At 40.7% G+C, this 11,403-nt stretch overlaps 1 protein-coding gene across 1 annotated transcript; it reads right to left on the bottom strand.

Annotated features, from left to right (window-relative positions):
• Window positions 1-7,852: 7,852 nt before the first annotated feature.
• On the bottom strand, window positions 7,853-10,955 carry LOC311121610 (perforin-1-like). The gene is made up of 3 exons (XM_084196073.1): window positions 10,888-10,955; window positions 9,976-10,523; window positions 7,853-9,410 (listed from the first exon to the last, which is right to left on the bottom strand). Exons 2-3 carry the CDS (start codon window positions 10,497-10,499, stop codon window positions 8,369-8,371), a joined length of 1,566 nt encoding a protein of 521 aa, XP_084052199.1. The 5' UTR covers window positions 10,500-10,523; window positions 10,888-10,955; the 3' UTR covers window positions 7,853-8,368.
• Between the last annotated feature and the right edge of the window lie 448 nt (window positions 10,956-11,403).

Here is an 11,403-nt window from a genome sequence, read left to right as displayed (position 1 = left end):
ACTATCAATCACTTAGATCATGTATTTTCATGTTGAGATACCTCTTGAAGAAAGTGCTCTCTATGTATCCCATCTTGAGCGTGCATTCTTCTGTCTCTTACGTAGCAGGTGTAAAAGGAACACCGGCCCGGACAAGCAGCCACGAAATAGATTTATGGTTATTGTAGTTCATTACCATGTTTTCTGCACTAAACTATGTAGAACATTGGCCTGTTGGAAACTACAACTCCCTACTACATCGCACAGTTCGGGCATGATCTGATTTATCTCTAAAGAAACTACAGCGCAGCATTGAGCTTACAGAAGGAAAAAAAGAAAACAAATCAACATTTCGGTTAATCGCTCGACACTAATAGCGTTATACTGCGACCAAACCGGGACCTGTACTGAACATCCTCTTAATGTCCTGAGGTTTATGTCATGTTTTAATGTTCCCAGAACATTCTCAGGACATCAGATGGAATAACGTATCGCCGAAAACCTTAAAGGGACCTTTCAGCTACATGTTTGGAGTGTACTCTGACTTTGTGGGCGTGGCCTACTTCTGCCAGCAGGTGTGGCTCTGCTACAAAGCCCAGCCCTCTAAAGACCGTCGCTGGGTGGGGCCTCTCCGAGCTACCCTCTGTAGCATCTGCACCTTCCTGATCATCACCAGTATCCTCACAAGCCATAACGCTGGGGGGGCTCCACTTTCTCAAACAATGTCTCTTAATGTAGGAAGATATAAACCATTTATTACTCACTGTTAATGCATGCTAGACATTGATTATGCATGAAAACGATTCTCTGCATGCTCCATTTCCTGAATTATAGTACAAAAAATGTCTTCATATCAGTGAAAATATGACAATTGTTTCCCTGGTCAGACTTAGTGTAGTGGTACAGATGGCTGGGAATGAGACTGTATATAACAGGTTTGGGGTCAATTTGATTTGAAGTCAGTCAATCCTGGTAGTCATTTTAATTTAAAATTAAAACATTGAATACTTTTGATTATTAATAGTTTCTCCATTTTAAGTTTATTGAAAAGTCATTGAAAATATATGCCCTTTTTTCAAGTTTACTTCCAGTTTAATTTCTGAATTGACTGACTTCAATTCAAATTGACACCAACTGCAATTATTTTTTTATTTTTTCATTTGAATAGTTTAGACATTTTGACAGGTAGTCTGCTTGTTATTGCTCCTTGACTGGCCTCACCCTCCCCAGTGGGTATACTCCATAATAAGAACACAATATCAACCCTAACCCTTGGTAGTGGGCTCTGGTCACCCCTACTCAATGACGCATGCGGAGATCATCCATTCACCTACTCTCCGTCTCACAAAGACACGGCGGTTGGAACCAAAAATCTCAAATTTGGACTCATCAGACCAAAGGACAGATTTCCATCGGTCTAATGTCCATTGCTCGTGTTTCTTGGCCCAAGCAAGTCTCTTCTTATTATTGGTGTCCTTTAGTGGTTTCTTTGATGCAGTTTGACCATGAAGGCCTGCTTCACGTAGTCTCCTCTGAACAGTTGATGTTGAAATGTGTCTGTTACTTGAACTCTGTGATGCATTTATTTGGGCTGCAATTTCTGAGGCTGGTAACTCTAATTAACTTATCCTCTGTGCCAGAGGTAACTCCGGGTCTTCCATTCCTGTGGCGGTCCTCATGAGAGCCAGTTTCATCATAGCGCTTTTAAAGTTCTTAAATGTTCCGTATTGACTGACCTTCATGTCTTAATGTAATGATGGACTGTCGTTTCTCTTTGCTTATTTGAGCTGTTCTTGCCATAATATGGACTTTGTCTTTTACCAAATAGGGCTATCTTCTGTATACCACCCCTACCTTGTCACAACACAACTGATTGGCTCAAACGCATTAAGAAGGAAAGCAATTCCACAAATTAACTTTTAACAAGGCACACCTGTTAATTGAAATGCATTCCAGTTGATTACCTCATGAAGCTGGTTGAGAGAATGCCAAGAGTGTGCAAAGCTGTCATCAAGGCAAAGGGTGGCTACTTTGAAGAATCTCAAATATATAATATATTTAGATTTGTTTAACCTTTTTTTGGTTACTACTTGATTCCATATGTGTTATTTCATCGTTTTGATGTCTTCACTATTATTCTACAATGAATGAGTAGGTGTGTCCAAACTTTTGACTGGTACTGTATATATAATATGGTATTCATTTATTTATAATTTTCCCAGTTTTGCCATTTAGGCCAATGGTGTTTTTGTTTATGTCTGGACCAATGTCCATGTGCATTAACAAGGAACCGGGAAGGGGGGGGGGAAAATATGTGTTATATATATATATATATATATATACAGTGGGGGAAAAAAAGTATTTAGTCAGCCACCAATTGTGCAAGTTCTCCCACTTAAAAAGATGAGAGAGGCCTGTAATTTTCATCATAGGTACACGTCAACTATGACAGACAAATTGAGAATTGTTTTTCTCCAGAAAATCACATTGTAGGATTTTTAATGAATTTATTTGCAAATTATGGTGGAAAATAAGTATTTGGTCAATAACAAAAGTTTCCCAATACTTTGTTATATACCCTTTGTTGGCAATGACACAGGTCAAACGTTTTCTGTAAGTCTTCACAAGGTTTTCACACACTGTTGCTGGTATTTTGGCCCATTCCTCCATGCAGATCTCCTCTAGAGCAGTGATGTTTTGGGGCTGTCGCTGGGCAACACAGACTTTCAACTCCCTCCAAAGATCATCTTTTTAAGTGGGAGAACTTACACAATTGGTGGCTGACTAAATACTTTTTTCCCCTACTGTGTATATATATATATATTACATACAGTGCCTTCAGAAAGTATTCATACCGTTTGACTAATTCCATATTTTGTTGTGTTACAGCCTGAACCCAAAATTGATTAAATATTATTCAGTGAAAATATGTTTTTAGAAATGTTCGCAAATGTACTGAAAATGAAATACAGAAATATCTCATTACCATAAATATTCACACCCCTGAGAATACTTTGTAGAAGCACGTTTGGCAGCGATTACAGCTGTGTTTCTTTCTAGATAAATCTCTAAGCGCTTTCCACACCTGGATTGTGCAACATTTGTCCATTGTTCTTTTCAAAATTCTTCAAGCTCTGTCAAATTGGTTGTTGATCATTGCTAGACAACCATGTTCAGGTCTTGCCATAGATTTTCAAGTAGATTTAAGTCTAAACTTTCACTCGGCCACTCGGGAACATTCACTGTCTTCTTGGTAAGCAACTCCAGTGTGGATTTGGCCTTGTGTTTTAGGTTATTGTCCTGCTGAAAGGTGAATTAATTTCCCAGTGTCTGGTGGAAAGCAGACTGAACCAGGTTTTCCTCTAGGATTTTGCTTGTGCTTAGCTCTATTACGTTTATTTTTTATCCTGAAAACTCCCCCGTTCTTAACGATTACAAGCATACCCATAACATGATGCAGTCACCACTATGCTTGAAAATATGGAGAGCAGTACTTGGTAATGTGTTGTATTAGGTTTGGGGCAAACCTAACACTTTGTACTCAGGGCAAAAAGTTAAATGCTTTGCCACATTTTTTGCAGTATTACTTTTGTGCATTGTTGCAAACAGGATGCACGTTTTGGAATATTTTGATTATGTACAGGTTTCCTTCTTTTCACTCTAATTAGGTTAGTAATGAGGAGTAACTACAATGTTGTTGATCCATCCTCAGTGTTCTCCTATCACAGCCATTGAACTCTGTAACTGTTTTAAAGTCATATCATTGGCCTCATGGTGAAATCCCTAAGCGATTTCCTTCCTCTCCGGCAACTGGGTTAAGAAGTATGCCTGTATCTTTTATAGTGACTGGTGTGTTGGTACACCATCCAATGTGTAAGAATAACTTCACCATGCTCAAAGGGATATTCAATGTCTGTTTTATTTTATTTTACCAATCTACCAATAGGTGCCCTTCTTTGCGAGGCACTGGAAAACTTCCATGGTTTTTGTGGTTAAATCTTTGTTTGAAATTCACTACTTGACTTAGGGATCTTACAGACAATTATATGTGTGGGGTACAGAGATGAGGTAGTCATTCAAAAATCATGTTCAACACTATTATTGAACACAAAGTGAGTCTATAAAACGTATTATGTGACCTGTTAAGCACATTTTTACTCCTGGACTTATTTAGGGTTGATATAACAAAGGGGTGGAATACTTATTGACTCCAAGACATTTCATATTTTAATTTTCTATTAATTTGTAAAAAAAATCAAAAAAACATAATTCCACTTTGACATTATGGGTTATTGAGTGTAGGCCAGTGACAAAAAAATCTCAATTTCATCCATTTTAAATTCAGGCTGTAACACAACACAATGTGGAAAAAGTCATGGATTAATTGTCATTTCCTAATAAAGGCTTAGGAGAATTTACGACATGCATATTATATTAGCATATTCTATGTAAAATATAATTACAATCCTTAATCCTTTGAGTCACTTGTATCATTATGCTGTTAACAACTAATTTGTATTATGACTTGTATTCTTTAATAAAATAAATATTTGCATCCAAAGCAATTCGTAATATGTTGATTTCAGCTAAATGTTTGTTGTTGTGAACTAAAAATGTCTGTGACAGATTGAGTATTGCCTGTAGCATTCAGCCCAACCATAATAAACTGGCACTCACGTTCCCTGCAAAAGCCAACCCATTGAGGTGAGCTGATAACCACTTCCTTAAAAAGGTAAGGAGAGGAGAAGAAATCATCAGTTTGTAAATAGTTGAAGGCGAGTATTAAGACAGACATCAAGCAAGATTTATATTTTAGGTCTGTAGTTCAAATCCACCAAAAAAAGGTGAAACACTTTTCCGGTAAATTACCTTACAAATGCTTCAAAAGTTTTGTAGATTGGTGACTTGAATGATTGTGGTTATTAATGGAATGACAGGACATTGTGTTACAGATCATATGTGTTTGTCTGTGTAATGGGAAATTATTTGAGTAATTCTTTCCCTGTATTTGATTTAGTGTTGATATTAATTGATACGTAATAAACATGATTGTATGTGCGGGGTGACGCAGATGCATTCCCTTCGGGAAGAGAAACAGGAGTTAACCATGTATGTTTAAGTACCATATTTAATTAAGTAGTTTTGCACCTGTCAGTCTATAATTATCTGTTTTAATTATTACATTTACATTATTTAGCAGACGCTCTTATCCAGAGCGACTTACAGGAGCAATTAGGGTTAAGTGCCTTGCTTAAGGGCACATCTACAGATTTTTCACCTAGTCGGCTCGGGGATTAGAACCAGCGACCTTTCGGTTACTGGCACAACGCTCTTAACCACTAAGCTACCTGCTTGTACTGACGGTCTTACCTTTTTGACCTGTTTTATATTTATATATTTTTATTTAACCTTTATTTAACCAGGAAAAGCCCATTGAGACCCAGAGTCTCTTTTTCAAGGGAGACCTGGCCAAGAAGGCAGCAACAATCCATACATTACAGAATTAAAACATTCAACAACACGATCCAGCCTAAAAAAAGCATTTACACTCCTCTGTAAGTCCCTCTTCTCACTGTAACAACTCGGCTGCTCTACATTTACATTTACATTTTAGTAGACGCTCTTATCCAGTGCGACTTACAGTTAGCGAATAGATCTTTTTTTATTTTTTATTTTTATTTTATTTTTATTTTATACTGGCCCCCCGTGGGAATCAAACCCACAACCCTGGCGTTGCAAACGCCATGCTCTATCAACTGAGCTACATCCCTGCAGGCCATTCCCTCCCCTACCCTGGACGACGCTGGGCCAATTGTGCGCCGCCCCATGGGTCTCCCGGTCGCGGCCGGCTGCGACAGAGCCTGGATTCGAACCAGGATCTCTGGTGGCACAGTTAACACTGCGATGCAGTGCCTTAGACCACTGCGCCACTCGGGAGACTTACTACAGTAGGATCTACTGTAGTAAGGATCTACTCGGGAGACTTACTACAGTAGGATCACGTGTCATAGTCTGTAGAATCAGAGAATAGCGCTAGCTGGATGTGTGAGCAGAGATACGTGTTTGTTATAAGAATTTGTGACAGAAGTTGATTTAACAGTAGGATGTATTTTTTTGAAAGATTTGTTTACAGCATGTTTAACAGCATGTTTACAGCATGTTTACAGCATGTTTACAGCGTGTTTACAGCGTGTTTACAGCATGTTTACAGCGTGTTTACAGCGTGTTTACAGCATGTTTACAGCATGTTTACAGCATGTTTACAGCATGTTTACAGCATGTTTACAGCATGTTTACAGCGTGTTTACAGAATGTTTACAGCGTGTTTACAGCGTGTTTACAGCGTGTTTACAGAATGTTTACAGCATGTTTAACAGCATGTTTACAGCATGTTTACAGCGTGTTTACAGCGTGTTTACAGCATGTTTACAGCATGTTTACAGCATGTTTACAGCATGTTTACAGCATGTTTACAGCGTGTTTACAGCGTGTTTACAGAATGTTTACAGCGTGTTTACAGCATGTTTAACAGCATGTTTACAGCGTGTTTACAGCGTGTTTACAGCGTGTTTACAGAATGTTTACAGCGTGTTTACAGCGTGTTTACAGCGTGTTTACAGCATGTTTACAGCGTGTTTACAGTCATTGATCTCACTTTTTCACCCTAATTTTCCTGTTTTTCAGCTACTGTCTCTTCAGCAATCCTCCTCTACACCCTGACTTCCACCAGGAGGCGCTGTCCATCCCCAGAGGCTCAACAGAACCACTCTCCGCATGTACCAGCATTTCATCACCACCAACGGCACACACTACATCCCTCAGGTGGTCACTCCAAGTGAAATACTGTACCATGACTGCTTTTAGTGTCTCAAAACTCTATTTGAGTTTTCCACAATATGTTTTTTAAAATCTATATTTTGTGGAGAGACATTTTATACGTTAAATTTTTTTTTTTAAATCTAACTTCCTCAGGCGACACTGGGAGGAGGGCTGAAGAGAGTGACCTCCGTCCGCACCTGCCTGGCTTCCCTCAACAAGGTGTCTGTCTATGAGGTGAGGAACTGTGTACGTCACAGGAGGCTACTGAGGGGAGGACAGCTCATAATAATGGCTGGAACGGAGCAAATAGAATGGCATCAAACACCTGGAAACCATGGAAACCATGTGTTTGATGTATTTGATACCATTCCACCTATTCCGCTTCAGCCACTACAACAAAGCCCGTCCTCCCCAATTAAGGTGCCACCAGCCTCCTGTGGTGTGCTTTCAGGGCTCTCTGTTGGTCTGGGGCTGCTGGACGCCTCAGCGTTGAGTAACTGGTGCAGGACCATACTCAGTAACAGGGGCAGTGTGTCAAAACACTCACCAGTCTCAACGTCAACAGTGAAGAGGCGACTCCGGGATGCTGACCTAGGCAGAGTTGCAAAGAAAAAGCCATATCTCAGACTGGCCAATAAAAATAAAATATTAAGATGGGCAAAAGAACACAGACGCTGGACTTTTTCTCTGCAACTCTGCCTAGGTCAGCATCCCAGAGTCGCCTCTTCACTGTTGAAGTTGAGACTGGTGTTTTGCGGGTACTATTTAATGAATCTGCCAGTTGAGGACCTGTGAGGCGTCTGTTTCTCAAACTAGACACTCTAATGTATGTGTCCTCTTGCTCAGTTGAGCACCGGGGCCTCCCACTCCTCTTTCTATTCTGGTTAGAGCCCGTTAATTAACTGTTCTGTGAAGGGAGTAGTACTCAGCGTTGTACGAGATCCTCAGTTTCTTGGCAATTTCTCGCATGGAATAGCCTTCATTTCTCAGAACAAGAATAGACTGACGAGTTTCAGAAGAAAGTTCTTTGTTTCTGGCCATTTTGAGCCTGTAATCGAACCCACAATTGCTGATGCTCCAGATACTCAACTAGTCTCAAGAAGGCCAGTTTTATTGCTTCTTTAATCAGCACAACAGTTTTCAGCTATGCTAACATAATTGCAAAAGGGTTGTCTAATGATCAATTAGCCTTTTAAAATGATAAACTTGGATTAGGAAACACAACGTGCCATTGGAACACAGGACTGATGGTTGCTGATAATGGCCCTCTGTACGCCTATGTAGATATTCCCAAAAAAATCTGCAGTTTCCAGCTGCAATAGCCATTTACAACATTAACAATGTCTACACTGTATTTCTGATCAATTTTATGTTATTTTAATGGACAAATAAACTGCTGATCTTTCGAAAACAAGGACATTTCTAAGTGACCCCAAACTTTTAAACAGTAGTGTATATTATCATCCCATTGCAATCTGTCGCTATTAATCTCTCGTGGACAGAATACGTAACAAATCACACAAGATTTTAGTTCTGGATTAACTGTGATTATTCACTATTGATTCCCCCTCTAGTTTGGGGAGGGGTAGTATTGGTCACACTTATCACCAGTCAGGTGTTTGTCACAAGTTAATGTGTAAGAGAATACAAAACTCCCGTGACTGAGTCCACAGCTATGCCCGTGGCTCCCCTGCTCCAGGTTTACAGAACACCCACCCTGGTGGTCATCTTCACGTTCTCCTGAGTGCTTGTCCCACACCTGGAGCTCTAGAGAGGAATGGGTGTTTACATAGCCAAAGTCAAAATGTGTATGCCAAAGTGGATCATAGGTAGTGATCCAGCGGGTCTGCCTGTACTGACCTGAACACCACAGTTTGACGTAACCCTCTGGTTTAGCCATCCCGTCACCCCTCAGACTGAGCCCACGGTCCACAAAGACTGTTAGACTGCCTCTCCCTGCCAACAGGGGGCAGCAATCAGCAGAGAGGTTGGGTGAACCCCTACATGTTTGATGCTCTGTCTTTTTTCTCTTAATCCCTTTGCTGATCACGTACTGACTGATAGCTGTTTGTAGATCAGCGCTCGTCTGATTGTCATCAACCAGTTGATGCAGAGGCTGCAGGGAGAAGGATACCATTTCTGGCAACTCATTTACACTTTTCATCCATTTCAAGAAACTATCTACATTAGCTTTTCTCATAGAAGCTACTCCATTTAAGGTTTTCCCACCGTTCACTTCCGTGTGGTGGCTTAAGAAGCCCATGCTATACCCTGTTGCACTGTCAGAGTTGGTAGCGACCTTCGAACATTGTCCACCCAAAAAATCCCCCCCTAAGTCTATGGGCAGTCCTACAGGCACGTCCAATTCCAACCCCATACCCAGACATGTTTCCACATCGGACACAAAGACCTTGTTTAGGGTTGCTAGACAGGTGCGAATGGCAGTCACCCTCTTCATCATCCCCCCGAGGCCCCCATCACTGACGTAGTGGGTTCCGTAGGTATCAATGATGTCCTTGTACGCCTCACTGTTGGATGTGTAATCCTGTGGCAGAGAAGCTATGCGCCGCTGGAAATCCAGGCTAAGTGGGGGTTTAGCAGGCACACTGAAACTAAAAGAGGGTTAGAGTGGCCGTTAACTGGGAACTTTGTTTTAGTTAGCTATAAGAAATGTACAAATCTCCTATAGAACACGGGGCACAATTCAGGCCCTGCAGTTTCACAGTCCTGCTGATTTTCATTTCTCCCTGGTACGTAATTGATCAATTAATATTTTCATTTCTCCCTGGTACGTAATCGATCAATTACTATTACTGATTGGCTGGAGAGCACATCTGGTCGCACCCTGGAAATGATGTCTCTTTTAAATAAAAGGTCATGCTGAAAATATGCATGACTGTGACCCTCAAGGACCAGAGCTGTGGACCCTTGCTTATAAGTTGCCAAGTGAATGCTAAAAAAAGGAAAACTTTCAAAAGTATATTGAAGTTGTTGATGGGATAAAATAATCCAAGGAGGAACTATATATAAATTATTGGTCTCTAGGAAACGGCAAACTATGAAGCGTTTCAAAAGCCATATTATGGCTGAAGTATGCTGAGAGCGCTGGACAATTGCTTCAAGCTCTTATAATTTAAATATACATGACCTCACAAACATCATGGTACATGGCCTGACCTGTAGACAGAGCAGGTCAACTGCTGAAAGGAGAAGGAAGACTTGTCTGCATTTGAGTGTGAGGATGCAAAGCCGTGCACCTTGGACTTGCTGCCTGCTAACTGCAGGTCTATGTTCTCCAGTTTTAGCCCAGCCTTCCAGTCATTCTCTACAGAGAAGGCTATATCATCTACAAGAGAGCTGACAGAGTAATAGTAGGAACTCAAAGTCTTCCTCTTGCAGTCACTTTCGGCCCTCCAGTCCTTCATATGCAGGGGGAGTTTCTGAAGCTGACCTCCCATAAGTGGGTTCACACAAACCGTGCAGGAGTTAGCCAAGTAACTATTGACATCAAACACAGAGGCCCGTTTTTGTCTCAATGTTACAATATCATAGCCCATCCCAGCCAGTTTGTAGCCAGGCACAAAGGAACAATTAGCACATTCTTCTGGAGTCCCTAGACGACAGGTGAACTCTCCATCCAGGTGAGACAGAGCCAGGAGACCCAGGAACACCAGGGGAGAGAGGACGACTGATGCTGTCATTGTTGTCACTCCTGATTGGTTAATCTAGAAGAGAGGATTAAACAATGAAGGTTGTCACTCCTGATTGGTCAATCTAGAAGAGAGGGTTAATATTGAAGGTTGTCACTCTCCTTTTTTCTGTTATTCTAGAAGTGAGACAAAGGAACTGCTAAGGAAGGTGATCATTTTGACTCCACAGTCTTCTACTGCACTTCCCACAACATAACTACTATTACTTTAGTGTTTTACACCAGAACACTCAGTTTAAAAAAAGTAGTTCCTTTTAGACAGTATATTGTTCATAAAATACATTTAGCTAAAAAGTTTAGATTTAAGACACATCTATTATTAATATGATTCGATATATGTTCCTTCTTTCCAAAGTTGTGCTAATTCTGTCAATACTTACAATGCAAAATCCACAGCAGACCTCTTTGTTCTCTCATGTCCACATGAAATGATCTCTGTACCCACCAGCCCTGAGTAAACGAAGACTGGATCCTTATCGGGATAACAACTGCATGGTGGGAAAAGGGGGTATGCATTGACTCTACATATCTGGCAAACCAGCAGGAAGAAATGCAGTAAATGATGATTAACAGTAGTGCAGAGTAATGATGTGCATGACAGACAACATCATAAAGCAATAAACTGCTGCATTTTCACCAGGAAAAATGATCAGCAGTCCCATACAGAGCTGAATCCATTTTTGTGTGTAAATCTCCCGTTGACAATGCATGCTTTCTGTAAAGCCCCAAACTCTATCCACTTTTTTCTTTTTTTGTAATTTAACAGACGCTCTTATCCAGAGCGACTTACAGGAGCAATTAGGGTTAAGTGCCTTGCTCAAGGGCACATCGACAGATTTTTCACCTAGTTGGCTCGGGGATTAGAACCAGCAACCTTTCGGTTACTGGCACAACGC

Source organism: Coregonus lavaretus (genome assembly GCF_964263955.1).
Source record: "Coregonus lavaretus genome assembly, contig: HAP1_SCAFFOLD_805, whole genome shotgun sequence".
NCBI lineage: Eukaryota > Metazoa > Chordata > Actinopteri > Salmoniformes > Salmonidae > Coregonus > Coregonus lavaretus.
The sequence above is the reverse complement of the archived record's forward strand: the minus strand, read 5'-3'. Positions and strand labels throughout refer to the sequence as shown.

Excerpts from the sequence above, each read along its gene's own strand:
- LOC311121610 (XM_084196073.1), bottom strand. The coding sequence starts at position 10,499 with ATGACAGCATCAGTCGTCCTCTCTCCCCTGGTGTTCCTGGGTCTCCTG. Across the intron at positions 9,411-9,975 it reads TTGACCTGCTCTGTCTACAG|TTTCAGTGTGCCTGCTAAAC; the intron begins GTCAGGCCATGT and ends ACCCTCTTTTAG.